General features: G+C 50.0%; 1 protein-coding gene across 11 annotated transcripts in view; it reads right to left on the reverse strand.

Annotated features, from left to right (window-relative positions):
* Nucleotides 1-268: 268 nt before the first annotated feature.
* meis2a (Meis homeobox 2a) overlaps nucleotides 269-17,865 on the reverse strand; it is an 82,351-nt gene continuing 64,754 nt past the window's right edge. For 7 of the 11 annotated variants that reach the window (XM_031580816.2, XM_031580824.2, XM_031580819.2 and 4 more), the window contains 3 exons: nucleotides 2,607-2,665; nucleotides 999-1,109; nucleotides 269-354 (listed from right to left, as the gene is read on the reverse strand). In XM_031580816.2, coding sequence (XP_031436676.1) covers nucleotides 296-354; nucleotides 999-1,109; nucleotides 2,607-2,665 — 229 coding nt within the window. In that variant the 3' untranslated portion in view covers nucleotides 269-295. The remainder of the gene's footprint in view (nucleotides 355-998; nucleotides 1,110-2,606; nucleotides 2,666-17,865) is intronic. The other 4 variants (XM_031580826.2, XM_031580822.2, XM_031580818.2 and 1 more) reach the window with 1 other exon arrangement.

A 17,865-nucleotide genomic window follows, 5' to 3' on the forward strand; every position in this document is an offset into this window, starting at 1 on the left:
CGGGGGCCATCAGAGGCAGGCATCGTGGCACAGTGCTTCCCACTATTCCCAGTACCCCCATTCATCCTGGGGCTAGTTTCCCCTCTCGCACCCCCCCAATCCCCCAGGGGAAAAGCACACAGGGAAGGCCGGCTGAGGGTCGTGTTTGTGCGGTGTTGTGTGCTATTGGATTGTGGATCAACGGAATCAGTGAGCATTTGTTTAAAAGGCAAACAGCTGGGAAAAAAGCCAAGAGATAAGGAGCCTAGTACTTACTTCCCCCTTTTTCTTTGTGATTTGCTTTACAAGATGGAGGTTACATGTAGTGCCATTGCCCATCCATACCCATATTCATCCCCATTCCACTCATAGGCCCTGGAACAAGAGAGAGAGAAAGAGACAGAGAGAGAAAGATACCAGATAGGTCAGCAAAAGGTTGAATCACAGCTGGTCAGAGCAAGAACCCAATATGAAGGGAAACACCGTTCATTTAAGCATTTGAAATCAAAATCAAAGCAGGGAGGGGAAAAGAGTATGAGTGAGTGATGAAAGAGTATCAAAGTATGAATCCCTCGAGATACAGTAGAACTCCACAAGTCACATCTCACAGCTGTGGAGCTCTCTGTATCCCACCATTACAGAAGAAGGGAGGAAGAGGATGAGGATGAGGAAGACGGGCAGCAGGCAGAAAGACAGCGCCTCAGCCCAAGGGCTTGCTTGGACTGGGCTAGGATGTGGATGCTTTTTTTGCTTCAGTGTTTAGTTTGAGTGTGTGACGGGTGGTTGGTGGTTGGTGTGTGACGGGTGGCTGGTGGTTGGTGTGTGACGGGTGGCTGGTGGTCGGTGTGTGACGGGTGGCTGGTGGTCGTGTGTGATGGGTGGCTGGTGGTCGGTGTGTGAGGGGTGGCTGGTGGTCAGTGTGTGGCCATGTGGAGAGGCCGGAGAGAGGCCGCTCGGCAGTCAGTCGGTCAGTCAGTCGGTCAGTCAGTCTGTCTCTCTGTCTGTCTGTCTGGTCTTACCAGCTGGCCGGATTCCCATGTGTTGCTGTCCGTCCAGCACGAAGCTGCCCATGGGCTGCCCCTCCGGACTGTACGCTGCTCCTTGGCTCACTGAAGGATCAAGAAGAAAACCTGATTGTAGTCAGAACGCGGACGCCAGGGGAGGGGAGAGAGAGAAGACACACCAGACAATCAGATAGTGTCCCAAGCTCCAGCCCGTGCATACTGCAAGACATTATGCTACTCCCTCTCCCCACATCCACACACACAAATGAGAGGGCATGCACACTGGCATGCTGTTCTCTAATGCAGCAAGGAAACACTGCGACGTGGAAGGTGTACTGTATCCTGTTCAGACTATTTGTATTGCCAAGTAGCAGTAGTAGTAGTAAATAGTGGTCCACTTTTAAGCCTACTGACAAAATAAATACACTTTTACAACCTCGGAATAAGACTGCACTGGGTAATTTTGATCGACTTTGCCATTCTAGCCATTACGGATTAGACTGCTGAAATGATTCAAATCTTTCTCTGAACAATATGTTGTGTGTATGTCGTATTGCACTAAAAGGATTTGATTCTCTGAAAGAAGTCTGTACACATCAGTGTATTCCAGGGCTAAAGTGCATTATCCTGAGTAATCTGTAAGCCCAGAAGATTAGGGGGAAGCTGTTAGGCATGCTGTCTTTTGGGAGGCATGCTGATTGCGACAGTTTGGGAGCACCCGTTCAAATATTCCCTGCGAATCCCCCTTTGCGCAAAACCGCGGCGGGACTCGCTGGGATTTGGTTTGGAACGCATCTCATTTCAATAATTGCCTAACTTCATTTGCACGATCTCCACCCCAATTTGTGCTTCTTTACCCTAGATAATCAACAAAGAGCCTCAGTGCTCAGAGACAAATTACTTAGCATTTTGTTTCGGCAGTAATGTGCTGCACTGCCTGGGAGCCCAGGGTTGCTGTGTAAAACATGTGCCGGGTTCTTGGTGGATTTTCAGAGTGACGTTTTTATGACTTAATCTTGACAGCCGCACTCTGTTCGATCTGTGCTATGCAAGATATGGAAAATCAATGCCTAATCAATTTGCAATACGATACCCTCTGATTTTAATCAGGTCATTGGAAATAATAAATCTGCGCATCTGAAACTATGTAATGTGGATCCAATTGACGATATGAAACGGTTCGTTCTTCTAAAATGAGCAGATTAGCAACAATTACTAGATATGTTCTGCAGCAGTATAAAAGGACGTAAAGGTGTTTAAAGCGTGCCAGGAACTCTTCTCGAGTTCAGTTAGTGATACACAGAGAACATGCACTAATATACTTCTGTCTGGTTAGCCTGGGAAATCTTCAATTAGAGTCAATCAGGCAACATGTCAGGCCATAGGGGAGCGCTTCCCATTTCAGGGAAGAAGGGAAAGGGAGGATAGGAGGGAAAGAGGAGGAGGGGGGGGGGGGGACTTTCCTCTAGAAGAGGGCACTAGGGTGAATATTTATCCAGTCGACGGGGAGGGCGGGGGCAGATTTGACAGGGTTATGGGAACAGATAGAGAGAGAGGGTAGGGGATATGTTTTGTGGGTGTGCATGGGTTTATGTGTGTGTGTGTGTGTGATTTTTTTTTTACCTGCTCGATTTGACTGGTCAATCATCGGCTGTACTATTCTTCTTCTGGCGTTAATGAACCTGGGAAAGACAAGAAAGGGGTGGTGGGGAGGGAGGGAGGGAGCGAGGGAAGGATGAAGAGAGAGAGAGAGACAAAGGCACACGTTAAATCACCCGTCACCATTCAGCAAGACAAATATTCATTAGAGGCCACAAGAAACAAAACAATACAATTTGCATGACTTTATGGTGGCATTAACGACTTGGTCCTCCAAGCCATCCAGAGCAGAAACCATGCCACAAAGGGGCAATTGTGCCCAGACTTGGGAGCCCCAACGAGGTATCCTTTTAATGTCGCTTATGATATATCCCTGTTGTTTAATACAACCCTTGATTACACATGGTTGCTATGGCTACCAGGGAGACATTCCACAGGCATTAAATGTAGCCACGGCGCTGAGGCCACCGTGCCACAAACTCACTGGACCTCTTTAGCACCCCAACACCCCCATCTCACTCGATCGCTCTCTCACTCTCTCTTTCTCTCTCTCTCTTTTCCACTCTGCCTCTGTCGCGCAAATAAACATTATTCTTGGTGTGTTATCACTCATTACAAATTCAGAATAAGTTAAAAGTTTGCAAGGGCCACAACACAAATGGCTCCTTTCATTCAAAAGCCCTCCCTCTTCGCGGCTCCCCACCTCCCCCCTTGCTGGCTTCATTGTAGGGGGCTCCGCACCCCTTCCAGCTGTCCATAAATGAGGAGCAGGCATTGCCACTCCGCGCTTTCACGAGGTATTGTTATGTCAGCGAGCCCATCAATTAGGCTGTCTGAAGTTTTATCACCGCCATAGCGGCAAATAAGTGCAGCTCCACAAAGACTCCGCGGCCCTCCTCGCTCCTGCGTCTTTTGACTGTAAAGCCAGTGGGGTCATCTGGAGGTTAGTGCCAGCTAGGGGCAAGCTGCTTTTTTTCTACCCCCCCACCCCCCACCCCTCCAACCCACCTCCTAAAGGGATGGGGTGTAGGGAAGGGGCAAAAGTGAGCGAGAGGGAGAGAGAGCACAGGACGACCAGGTCCGTGTCAAAGACAAGCTGGCCGCTCCCAAGAGACAGAGAGCGAGAGACAGAGAGAGAGAGAAAGAGAGAGAGAGAGACTCCCCCTTCTCCCGAGCATTAAAAAAAATGCATGGAGGAGTTAACGCTACAGGTAGGAACATGTGTTTGAGATTAGGGGGAGGTTTCAAATCATTGCGGGGCTATCCTGCACGGCCTGCCGCCTGATTCCCCCCAAAGAAAGAAGGAGAAAAAAATTGACTGCTAGCACACAGAGAGGGCAATGGCATAGCAGTGGTCATTAGATGGAGGGGAGGACTGGAATCAATTTGGGCTCCAAATCCCCCATGAACCTCTGATACCTGCCCTTACCTTCTCCTATTAACTTAAATGGCCGTAATCTGGGCTTTTCAAAGTGACATGCTTAAATTTACAAAACGTACAGTTTGTGGGGGGTGGGTGGGGGGGACGTCGAGCTCATTTGCGGGAGTGCACAGAAAGTTCTTTGCTCTCGGTCTCTCTCTTTGGCTGGGCTCGAGAGCAAAGGATGAGAGGGTCCGACATGAAAGAGAGAGAATTGTTCTGATTTAACGGCACTATTTTTCGAGGAGAGAAGAGTGTGGCGGTGACGATGGTTGGTGGGGTGTTCTGGAATGCCATAATGACTACGTTTACAGACATTTCGTAGATATTTGTTTCTCCGAAACACTTTTTTTTTTTTCGTCCCACATATTTGCACAATCCTCAGCCATTTTGAAAAAACCTGCTGGTGATGACCTGACTGCCTCCACACTTTAGCTTCTCTGAAATGTTGTTTTGCCAGTACTGAAGCCCAGTCTTAGGCATGCAGCATCAAAACCAGCTGAGTGGGTAAAAAGACATTCCTCCTGTAAAAGGCTGTTTCGGGCTGACTCACCGAGCGCCAACCACCAGTAGTCTCGTCCGTCTCCTCTTTTTCAGGTAGTCCTCAAGACTCACAAGCATGTGAATATGAACTATTTCGTTTTGACACTGGATCATTAACACATCACATTAAGAAGGGTCCTCACGTGTGAAATGTGCCCAGGCTTTCTCAGCGATGATGAAAGCAGAGGCCTATCTCACTGAGTACAGCTACAGGAGAGGCACGGAGGGCTCTGAGTTTTGATTTCTGATTCATACGCTGTACTAGTCTACCGAATGAACCCACAGGCTGTTTGGCTTCATGCTGGAGCTCTATTCATCAAGCCAACAGAATGGAGAGAATAAAAGAGTTTAACGAGTCACACTCAGGAAGGGACTAGGGATATGGAGGCAAGATGGTGCTATCACACACACACACACACACACACACACACACACACACACACACACACACACACTCAGAAATACACAAATATGCATTCCTACACTTCCTTCACAGCTCCGACAGGCGTCTTCCCACCTTTATGTCAGCACCGTCCCTAGCGGCCACATGTCTCACCCAACAACAGCCCTCAGACACACGTCTGTTTTCATTCCCCAAACAAGTTGCCAGAGTTATGAGGTGTGGGGGTGGGGTATGAGGTGGTGGTGGTGGTGGTGGTGGTTGGGGAGGTGGGGGGAGGTCGACCAGGGCCCACTCCTGCCCCCGAGCGCCTTTTATCAGTCCGAGTGAAGCCAATTGAGATTATCAGAGCCGGGGCTGATAACACTGTTTTCTCTCCCCCAACGAGCTGCTAATGGGGTGTGCTTAGAACAACACAAGCAGAATCCTCCAGAGATGGGAGCGAAAGCACGCAGGCATGCCGAGGCTGGGGGCACACAGGGAACTAGAAGAATGCTGACACACACACACACACACACACACACTCACAGTCACACACACACATGTACGTATATGTACATACAAACACACTTACACTAAGCTATCACACTGACTTGCATACCGCCAGACACACTCATCAGGATATTAACACAGAGAACTACAGAAAGACACACACACACACACACACACACACACACACACACACACACACACACACACACACACACACACACTCAGTGTATCACCGGCACCATTGTCACCCTCTGGAGTCCATTCCCTTGCCGACCGAGCGACACGAGTTTCACCCATTGCCGTTTTAAAATTTTATTATTTACATCTGGTAGTCTCTTTAATACGGCCCTCCACCGTTTCACCACCACTAGCCCCCATCCTAACTCCCTATGCACACACACACACACACACACACACACACACACACACACACACACACACACACACACACACACACAGCCCCCGCCTTGGCTGCACATTCCCCCATGAGGCACACTGGCTGGTATTATCACCCTCCCCGCTCTCCCCAGCAGCTCTCAGCATGGGAACTCCATGCTGTCTTCAAACAAATAATTAAAGGCAAGGTTAGAGGGTCGTGGGGAGGTCATTTCTTTGGATACTCTGCAGAATGTGTACATTACTGCCAGGGGAAAACATTCTGACAGGCCTCCGCTTTTAAAGGGAGGACCAGCAGGTTTTACAAATCAATTGTGGGGTCTGTATGAAAAAAAGAGCTTGGGGGGGGGGGGAGAGGGGGGGGGGGAGAGAAAAGGTCTTTTCCAAACTACCCAGAATTCTTTTGGTGGATGACGAGTTTCTATGTATATATGACCAAACGTTTGCGAGTGTGTACGTGCGAGTGTGCACATGTCTGTGTGTGTGTATGTCTGGGCGTGTGTGTGTGTGTGTGTGTGAGGAAGAGAGAGAGAGGGAGAAAGAGAGGGCATGTTCCTCACAGCCTAGTGTGAAAGGCACTGTGGAGGCAGACTCAGTCTTTCGAAGGGAGCCTTTTCATCTGCCAGTTTGGCCGAGGCGAGAGGTGTGTGCCAAAACTGTGTGCCTCACGTGCCAGCCATGCACCCCCTCTCACCACCCACCCCTTCCTCTCCTCGCTTCTCCTCCTCTCCCTCTCAAGAGCACTGGCTTTCACAATCAACCCAGACAGACTGAAGGAATTACTGCTGCACTGAGCATTTTACCCCCCCCCCACACACACACACACAATCACTCTCCCACCCTCCCTGAAGTAAAGATTCATAACACAATAAGATATGAATAATGGAGACCTAGCTGCAGGAGTCCACTTGACCCCAGCCTACCGTGGAGCTGGATCAACATTCGATCCCCAGGCCAGAAATGGCAGCTCAAACAAACATAAAAGGGGGGTAGAGAGGAAAGAGAAGGGGAGTTGGAGGAAGGGGGGGGGGGGTCGATTGAGGACTTTTTTTTGAAGAGGTAAGTACCCAGCGTGTGGGCATGGATCACAGGCTTGGCCCCGCCACGCTGCGGAGCTCCTGAACGCAGCCTTCGCTGGTGCTTGGCAAGCTCTTGTCATTTACCTGCCACCTCCCCTCTTCACCGTGGTTACGGCTGCTCTGCTGCTGCTGCGGGGGGGGAGGGGGTGCAGTGGCAGGGTTGGGTGTTGTGGCTCATGCTTTTGGTGGCTGGCTCGGCTTGTTTTGGGCCTTTGGGAGTGTCAGGGAGAGAGAGAGAAAAGGGGATTTGTCCTCTGGTGGTGAGCTGACTGCTCGTCACACCTGGTAACTGGCTCATGTTGTCAACATTCCTTTCCCCGACAAATCCTCATGCCAAACCACCCTGCCCTGGAGCACGGCCAAGAGAGAGAGAGAGACAGAGAGACTCAGCCTATGAGGAGCAGGAACCCTGCCAGCCCAGCCAATCGGTAACAGGGTTACTGGTTTGACAAGTTTATGATATTGTTCCAGCTGATTCAATTTTCTTTGGTATCAGTCTGGGTCTTTGAGTTTGCTGTTTGAAAACAAAACTGTATAATCAGTTTGTGAGTAATTGCACTTTAGGGTAAGGGACAGTAAGTCTGTGCTTGCCAGTCAAACTCTATGAACCTGATTTTGTACAGGAAAACTTCACATAACACAACAAAAGTTTCAACATGCTCGACTTTCATCATCGTTCGCCAATACGGATTCTCTGGTTTGAATTAAATCTCATCCCCTTCCACGCTTCCGTCTAAGAAAAAAAAGCAAAAACAGCACAAAAAAAAGTCCAACACAAACTAATTAAATCCTAGTCCTTGGAGCGCTCAAAAGAGGAAGCAGCCTCTTGTAGCAGGGGGGGTGGAGAAGGAGAATAAAAACAACGCTAGTGTCCACTTTGACCTAGGAAGTGTACACAGATTAAGCGGTGGGAGGGTGGATTTAATGAAAGCAAACACGGCCCAATTATCACTCCCTAAAAGGGTCACGCGCCGTCTGCCGGCCAATGGTGGCCCTTAATCTGATGTGGGGTAAATACAGATGCAATCGCCGCAGCGCGCGGGTGTCTCCCGTACACACTGTAACTATTTAAGCCGGCCACCCAATTGTGCCTATCTGCGGATTTATCATAAACCATCTGAAAGGATCTTCGCGGAGCTACTCGAAAGAAAGGGGGGAGTGAGAAGAGGGCCTCGGAACAGAAAGAAGGAGGAGCGACGAGAGGGCTTCCTCAAGCTATTTCTATTGCGTATCTCTCTCTCTCTCTCTCTTTGTCTCTCTCTCTCTCTCTCTCTCTCTCTCTTCCTTAAGTTAAAACAGGAGTCAAGAGACATAAGCCGAGCAAGCATTACCTCACCCCTGTGTTTGATTTAGTGCAGATGGGAGTCGGAGTGGGGCAGAGCGGAGCGGAGCGGCTGCTTTTGGAGTGGCCCTGCCGCGAGGGCCCTGGCGTTGAGGCCGCGGCTGTGTTTACATACCTCTCCCCAGCACCTCTCCGAGGGGAAAATACACTCACCTTCCCTGAGCCTCGGCAGACATTTATTGGCCCTGTTTTTGCCTCACCCTCTCTCTCTCTCTCTCTCTCTCTCTCTCACTCTCCCTCTCTCTTTCTCCCGCCCTTTCTCTCTTACTCTCTTTCTCACTCTGTCTCTGCCTTACTGTTTGCTCTGTCTTGTTCTCCCTTCTCTCTTCCGATTGACTCTCAACACGTTTGCAGCAATTTCTCCCTCTTTCACATACACGCCACACACACACATGGATACACTGAATTGGAACACACTTCTTCTCCTCCCTGTTTCAAAGCCCCTTCCTTCCCAGACTCTGGGAGTTGCAGGAGTCGTTAAGACGGGACGGGAAAAACAGGCAAAGAATTATATATTTGTTTTGCAAACTGACACGATTTAATGTGCTGCTAATTAAAATAAATCAATAGCACTGCAGCACTCCCTCTTTCTCTAACTCTCTCTATTTCTCTCCCTCTCTTTCTCCCTCTCTCTCTCTCCCTCCTTCTCTCTGCAGTGGAGGCTAAGCTGTGCTTGACTCTGGGTTTAGCACTCTTAGGCATGCACTGATAGCAGCGAGCTCATTGAAGTCAGCCTGGAATCAGACAGAGGTCTGGTGCTGTGGCTTATTAAAAAAACATCCCACCTCCACACACACACACACACACACACACACACACACACACACACACACACACACACACACACACACACACACACACACACACACACACACACACACACGCATGCATGCACGCACGCACGCACGCACACACGCACGCATTGTACCAGCTAAATGCGGTGACACAGACCAGATCAGACCTGTGTGAGTTCCTCTCTTCCACTCCTTTAAACAGCCAGCAGCTCTCCTGTGCTATGCCAGGCCTGCAGTGGGAGCGCTAAAGACCTCGCTGCCCTCTGCGGTTAATTCCTCAGATAAGTACAACAACAACACAGCACTGCAGGCACAGTTGGACTAAGACACCTGTGGCCTGCTCAGGGACACAGGCACTCCCCTGTTGGGGGTTAGAGGTAAAAAAAACCTCATCACACAGCAGGGAATCCCCCTTCCTGGGGTGACACCACCCCCAACCTCTAACCACCCCAGCTGCACACCACGCCACACCACACCACACCACACCACCATCTCTCTCCCTGGCTTCCACAACCAAACCCCCCACTGCCAGGATGGCCAGAGCCGACCCCTGTGTGGCAAAGTGGGGTTGGGGAGGAGGGGGGGGGGGGTTGGGGGAGCCCAGCTGTTGACTGTCCGTCAAACACCTCGACTGGACAGGCAGGCCAGGAAGCCAGTGCTGTCGTGCCTTTGATCCTGGGAGCAGCAGCTGCTGGCTCGCACGGCCCAACTTTGTTCTTCCCATTCTGCTCGCTGCGTTCTGTCCTGCGGCACAAAACTGAATCTGAAGGAGAGCGAGCTAGCAAGGGAGAGAGGGAGAGAGAGAGAGAGAGAGAGAGAGAGAGAGAGAGACAAAGAACTAAAGAGAGAGGGAGGGAGAGAGAGAAACCCTGGCGTTTTCTTCCTGCTACATCAACAAGCTCTGACAACTGCACCGGGGTTTTTCTTGGCCCCGACAAAGCTCTCAGGCATCTCCTTTGACGCTACCACCCCCCCACCCCCCCATCCACCCTCCTCTTGCGCCCTTCTCTAAAAGATATGATAGTTATTGTTCAAATCAGCCTCTGTGAATGGAATGGACCTCAGCCAAGGCTGCCCCGGGCGTCAACACACCTGTGTGAAAGGGGCCTTATTGTAGCAACAGCGCGAGCGAGGCTAACCTGCACCAGCACTACCAGTTTCTTAAAAAAAGGTGTTGTGGGTGAAGAATGTCTTTGCTTCTTCTCCTTCTTCTTCTTCTCTCTCTGTCTCTCTCTCTTTGACGGCACCTAATCTTTCTTCTCATTAATCCCGAGTGCCTCTGTGGGCTGGCACCTTGACGCAGGAATGTTTTCGTTGCTGCTATTATTTCTGATTATCACTGGCAGAAGAAGGATTAAGAAAGCCGGTTCCCTCCCGCCCACCTCACCCCTTCTCTCCTCCCTCCCCTAGCACTAACTCACTGACTCACTCACCTCCAACCCTTCCCCAAAACAAGAAAGACCCAAGTTATTAGCGTGCCTAGGTGCGCACCAGGCATCCACCCGTGGCTGTTTTATGCACCAGGAAACAACAGCAGTTTTTTTTCCCCTTTCAAAACATCCAGTGCACGTCAATATGGCTCTCAGTCAAGGCTGCCTACATATGACATGACAGGGGTGATCAACGCTGTAAGGTACGCTTATTTTTCAAAAGCCAAGCACTCACCTTTTGTTTTTGGGGGAGGGGGGGGGGGGTTCTATTTGTTTATTTATTTATTTGTGTATGTATTTGTTTATTTATTTTGCTCTCCTCTTTCATGTGCATCCAGCCGAAAAGGTGCTTAGGCCTGCTGTGTACACACACACACATGCACGCATGCACACAGGTGCGTATGCACTGCGTCTTCCTATGTGTCTCACACACACACACACACACACACACACACACACACACACACACACACACACACACACACACACACACACACAATGCACTGGCTTTGCTCCCTCCTCAATAGTGTGTGAGCGTGGGGTGGTTAATGCTTTGGCGGCCCAACAGCGAGGGCACCGGGGGTCGCTGAGACCTCCTGTCATTCAACTCAGAGCCGCGGCTGGCCAAGGCACCACAAAACGTCTCCATTATCCGCCTTTTATTGACTCCACGGGGAGAGCGACGGAGACACAGAGAGAGCGAGAGAGAGAGACAAAGAGAGAGAAAGAGAGAAAGAGAAAGAGAGAGAATGAGGGCCCCCCTATCATTACTGGGGGACGGGGACGCAGCAGCAGCCTGGCCTGCTGAAAATGAGTGGGTGCAGTGGTGAGGTCAGCAGGCCCATTCGGTGCTTCCCACATCGCCCCTGCACGCCTAGGCAGCCCTTTGTGGCGTGCCGCGGGGAGGGCAGGTATAATCTCAGCTTCCCCATGGCCCTGCACCTCTAATCTCCACACGCCATCCAAAACATCAGGCCCTTTCTTCCTCTCACTCTCTCCTCCTCCCTCTGTTTCTCACTCCTCTCCTTCCCACACTCCCCACCCTACCTCTCTCAGTCCTCCATCTCCCTGGCTCTCACTCACTCTCTCTATCTCTCCTTCCTCCATCAAACCCCCGTAGTCATCGAGTCACAGAAATCCGCGACTCCCCCCCCCCTTTCATTGTCGGGAATCAAACAGGGCGGCTTTGTGGATTACCAGGGGAAACTGATAATGACACGGTGGAGGCGTGATATTTCAAACAAAATTGAGTGTCAATTGACTGCATCGTCTAGGCAACGGGAGTGCCGTAGCTGCTGCCGACACCACTGCCGCCTGCCAGCCAGACACAAAATAAGTCCAATCTATTTCCTGTGCTCCACTATCAACCCCCCACCCCCCCCCCCGCCCCAAACACACACACTCCTCTCTCCCTCTGTGATGAGACTGTAATGGGCTGCTTCCATGTGAAGGGGACAGACTGTAGAGAGGAGGGCTTCAACCACTGCTCTTATGTAACACGAGTACCTCAGATTTGCAAACGGGTGAGCTTTACTCTCTCTTTCTCTCCGGTTCCTCCTGGTTATCTCATTTTGTTTTTCTGTATCTCCGTATCTGTGTTTCTTATGTCTCACTATCTAGGAAGTTGAATTTGGGGCAAGGAAAAGCTATCGGGTGATTTTTAAAGTGCCACCTCAACAGGCCAGAACACTCCCTGTTGCCTGGTATCTCAGGTGAGCTGTGGAACGTCCAGCATATGAAACACACAGTGTGTGTGTGTGTGTGTGTGTGTGTGTGTGTGTGTGTGTGTGTGTGTGTGTGTGTGTGTGTGTCGGTATGTGTGTGGTGTCTGTGTCTGGATTGAAATGTTTAACCGAATCGTCCCACTTTGCTGGATATGCTCTTAAATAATTGATTGGCCACTCTGCCCAGCATTGCAGAAACACGCACGCACGCACGCACGCACGCACGCACGCACGCACGCACGCACGCACGCACGCACGCACACACACACACACACACACACACACACACACACACACACACACACACACACACACACACACACACACACACACACACACACACACACACCCACACTGCCTACTGTACACAAACACAGCTAACAAACCCACACACAGGCTGTCTGTTTTGGTGGCTTGGGCCTAGCAACACAACAACCCTATAAATAGCGATGTGTGCTGGTGGCACTGACACCACTGAGCTCCCTCAGCTGTGTCCAGTGCCCTCTCACCCCACCCCAGCCACTCACTAACATCCATACGGCCTCGGGTCAAGCCTCCACTTTGGTACTGGATCTGACAGGACTCAGGCCACTCACTGCCTCCACTCCACTCATATCCAAGCATGACAACTTGGCAACTTAACACTGCGACTGCCTCACACTTTATTTCAACACTAAAGGAACCACAGAACACTATTGAGCTATGAGATAGAACGAGTGAGAGAGAGAGAGAGAGCGAGAGAGGGAGAGAGAATGAAACATGAAAAGAAATAGGTGCAGAAGCTGTTCATCCCCTCTACCTCTGAGCGACTCCCTCTCCCAATTATTCCCGAACAGCAGCATGCTAATTCATGTCGGAGCGGCACGCTGAGGAGAATACCATTCCAGCTCACCTTTTTACCCCCTTTTCCTTTTCCTTTTTTTTTTTTTACCACAACAGGTGTTTAGATCTGCATAAAAGTGGTTTGCACAACTAGCGGAATTTACTGTGGGGCTTTATTGGGGTGGCGCGTTGTGTTAGAGCAGCTCCCGGTGCTATAGAAAATGAAAATGAGAGCTGAAGCTCACAGCCATGTTTCATCCTCTCTGCCTTGCACATTCGAGAGAGAGAGAGAGAGAGAGAGAGAGAGAGAGAGAGAGAGGAGCTGAATAAGTGAGCGTATTAACCTGTGTCTAAACAGAAGTATGTAATAAGCATACTAGTGTCCTGGGCTAGGCAAATACATCTAGAAATTACATGGTTTATCTCTTTCCCCTTCCCTACCAAGACCTCGCTAATGAAGGTAGGAGGCGGGAGTGAGGGAATGTGGGAATAACTCCTGCTCTCTTAAGTGCTGATGCCACTGCCTTAGGCTGTAGGTGACTCCAATGATCTTTCTACACACACACACACGCGCACACACACACACACACCAGTATATTTCAGTGAGTAGAGAAAAACGGTGTTAAAAAGAAAACCAATTTGACCTAATAATGCTTTGATATTAGTTCACCATTTTTACTACCACATTTAGGCACTGAAGGCACTGATCTTACAGCAATGCCACGGTGTACATCCACACAAACACACACAAACCAAGCCACTGCAACAGAGGGAGATAAATATTCATAAGCCTGAATGGGAAATCCTTGATTATACTGATAGGCAAAGCATCGTTCTCCCAAGCCCTGCTGCACATAATGGCTTTAATATCTCCCACTGAACTCCCCCGAGCCAACGGCACCTCCTCGTTGCGTTGTTTGTTTTCTACCTCTCCTGAATGGCAAATTGGTGTGTTTTGTGAGCGGTGTGGTTGGTGCTCTACACGCCGGGATATTTGGGAGTCGCTCCAGCAACGGTGGATTGGTGCCCAGTGCTGAGGGACTTCAGGCACAATGTTCCTGGCACTAATTCTGCTGGTACCTCATCCATAACCACCTGAACTCTGGCAAGGTGTGCTTAAGTAAACAAAAGCATGTATTGATTTATAGCGTCCTCCATGATGAGGTTATTGGCATGCACTTCAGAGCCATAGGGCACCGGGCAATGAATTAAAAGCCAAGAAAAAGAAGAAGAAGAAGAAAGAAGGAAAAACAAGAGAAAGAAAGGGCACGGCAGGTGAGAAAAATATATTAGGGGCTTGTTTTCGGATGTGATTATGAAGGTAAGTGATTGATTGAGGGAGGGAGAGAGGGAGGGAGGGAGGGAGGGAGAGAGAGAGGGAGAGCATGTCTGGACAGAGCGGGAATGCCGGGATCAGGGTGAGGACTTTTACATGGATCAGGCCTGTCAGGAGGGGCCCGTCCCCCTCCAAAGCCCCCCAGGGGCCAGCCACTCACACCTGGTCAGCTCTACAAAACCACACACACACAGACACACAGACACACACACAGACACACAGACACACACACACACACACACACACACACACAGACACACACACACACGCACACACACACACACACACACACACACACACACACACACACACACACACACACACACACACACACACACAGAGTCCACCACACGCAAGCATGCATGGTTGCAGACATGCCAATCTTACCCTTCCCTATGGGCAAACTCAGCAGCAATCCATCCCCACCTCAAACAGATAGACTAATTATTTAAAGCCTTATCTGTAAGGTTGTCTCTGGAGGCTCTCTCCTTCTCTGCATTTCTCTCTCTTCATTTCTCTTTCACTCTGTTCTCTGTTCACCATGTGCATTTGAAGCGTCAGCAGAAAAGAGTGACCCACACCCACCCTCTCTCTCTTTCTCTCTCTCTCTCTCTCTCTCACTTCCCATCTCTCTCTCTCAGTCTCTTCCCACACTGTGGGCTTTATTTCACTAATGTGGGCTGTATTTACCCCATGCTCTGCCGGCGAGGAGGAGCAGATATATGGCTCTCTATAAATAACGTCAGGAATGGAAAGAGCCAATTGATCTGTCTCCGACCCGCGCCCTCAGTATTAATGCCAGAGTGAGAGTAACAGGAAGCTGACAAACCCCCCAAAGCTGCCCATCTTCACCCAGGTCACGCAAGCACACGCATGACCCTGCAACACAACATGGAAATTGTGTGTGTAAGTGGAATTAAGATCCTTGTAAAAGAAACAGATTGCTGCTATAAGCCCCGTGCACAGGCTTATGGACATCCGCTTCCAGAAAAAAAAGAATCTCAATAACAGCCATTTAAGTGCAATTCCTAATTCAAAGAATGATGTGTTGTGGTACTTATTGAGGCTGAATTATGTGCAAATAACGACTCTTTGGGTGCCTCCAAGGGAACAGAAAATGTTTTGCTTTAGTGTCCCATATCAAAGCCAATATTCCTGCACTCACAGCTGCATGGACAGAGGGAGAGAGAGAGAGAGAGAGAGAGAGAGAGAGAGAGAGAGAGAAAGAGAGAGAGAGAGAGAAGGAGAGAGAGAGAGAGAAGGAGAGAGAGAGAGAGAGAGAGAGAGCACCATTCCTTCCCATGAGCACTAAAGTCAAATGGAAGCTCATAAACAGAGCCTTGACTGTATAGACTTTACATTTTATCTTTAAGCAGTTTTCTCTTTTATGGGCCACAGTCTCCTCTATCTCATGGTCATGAAGAGGAGAGAGAGAGAAAAGGAGGGAGGGAGGGAGGAAGAGAGATAGAGAGCAAGAGGAGGACACGAAGAGAGAGGGAAAGACAGATAGATGGAGAAAAGCACCGAGGACAAACGATGGGAGAGTGAAAAAGAGAGAGGGAGAGAGAGGAGGAGAGAAAGAGTGACGGAGAGCGTGGGGTCACAAATCTCTCCGCTATTCCAGTACGTGACATCTTCGCTCGTTTGCGGCTGCTCATTAACAAACAATACTGCTGTGAAATTGGTTTAATGACAAAGTAATAAAATTGCTATTCTGCTCACAGATGGCCAGAGGCAGTGAGAGCTTCGGCAAGACTCACTCGGAGTGCCAGAGCGCATTAAGCTGCTTATTCATGAAAACTGCATCCCTCGCTCCTTTCCTTCTTCCTCTTTTCCCCCTTGCTCATTCTCTCTCTCTCTCTCTCTCTCTCTCTCCCCCACCCTGTCTTCCTTAAACTATACCTGCAAATGAAATAAATTAACCTACTTATTTCCCCTTGTGTTCTCCTTCTATCTCTCTTCTCTCCTCCTCATCTTCTTCTTCTTCCCCTTTCTCTCTCATCCCCCTCTCCCTTATCCATTCTGTCTTTCTCTCACACACACAGCATTCTCCACTCTGCTCTTTCCGATATCTTCCCCCTGCCCCCAAAAAATTACCATCTTCAAATAAAACAAGGAGCTCACCCACACATACGGCGCTTACTTTCATTTAAAGCACGAAAGCCTCGTTATTAAACGACCCGCCAATAAAACCAGGCCATTGAGGGATAAAAAAGAGGGGAAGGGGAAGCCAAAGAGAGTGGAGGAGTACAAAGACTCTCCCTCTCTCTCTCTCTCCCTGTTTCACCACCTCCTCCTCCTCCTCCTCAACTCTCTAAATTCACCCTGGCTTTATCCAACATGCTGATTTTGCGCCTATAATGGGCTTGAGGAAAGGGAGACAGCGAGCAGGGAGAAGGTCTGATCCGCCTCATCATTCATATGGTGCCAGTTGGTGCCTGGTCACCTGGATGTTTCAGGACCGCCAACCTGGTGCCGCCATACCTGCCATTTCACCGCAAGGCGGGAGGGAGGGCCCCTGCTGAGGGAATGAAGGCTATGGGTCCGCTCTTGCCAGGGTGCCACCCGACCTGCCAACCAACCCCAGATCTGGGCTCTTAACAGGTGGGCAGGAGAGCTGTTAAAGGCACTCAGGCATTCATGTGCAGGCGCTGCCTGGCACCGCCTGGCACCAACCCTGGCACAGGCTTCACTTATGCCACTGTGAGGCACGTGTGATGTACTGCAGCCTCAGGATGGGAGGGCTCTGATTTGTCTGGGCACCGCATGGATGGGCAGACCCGTCACATGTGATATATCACCCGAATAGCCCCTATATCAGAATATTGTGTCATTTCAATATCTTCATTTAACAGGCTTCTCTTAATGGAGCCCTGCATGGGTATGGAGACTGAAAAACAAAGACAGTGTGTGTAAATATGTATTTTCCACTGCATACGGAACCATAACTGCACTTTGAGCAGAGCCAGACGAGGTGCAGAGAGACGCCAGGGAGTGTTCAGGGCTGGGGTGGAGGGGTGGGCGGGAGTGTGTCTGTGTGTGTATGTGAGTGTGTACCGTATGAGCATATGTGTATATGTGTGTAAGGAGAGGGGGGGTAGACACTTGGGATCTCACAACAGAGTCAATTCTGCTAATTAACTGGCAATTAGCGGTCCCTAAATGACAGGGAATGCGGTGCCCTCGCTGGCAGCGCCCAGCGCCCAGCTCGCGGCTCGCCCCCTCCTCGGGCAGTGAGGCATCCTCCTCCTCCGCTGTATATTTAGAAAGCAGAGGGCACAAAATGGCCCTCCGCGGGACTCCCAGGTGGCGTCCAAAAAAAGGCCTGACATTTCCATCTGGGTCAAAGTTAAACGGATAACCAGCAACTTCAGTCAACTACCCTGTCGATGTGCGAGTGTGTGTTTGTTTGAGAGTGAGCAAGAAAGAGGGAGTATTGGGTGCAGAGAGGGCCTCAACTTAAATGCCTCTTGTGTAAAAAGTTCCCAGGCTCAGATCAGGATAG

Source organism: Clupea harengus, chromosome 14 (genome assembly GCF_900700415.2).
Source record: "Clupea harengus chromosome 14, Ch_v2.0.2, whole genome shotgun sequence".
NCBI lineage: Eukaryota > Metazoa > Chordata > Actinopteri > Clupeiformes > Clupeidae > Clupea > Clupea harengus.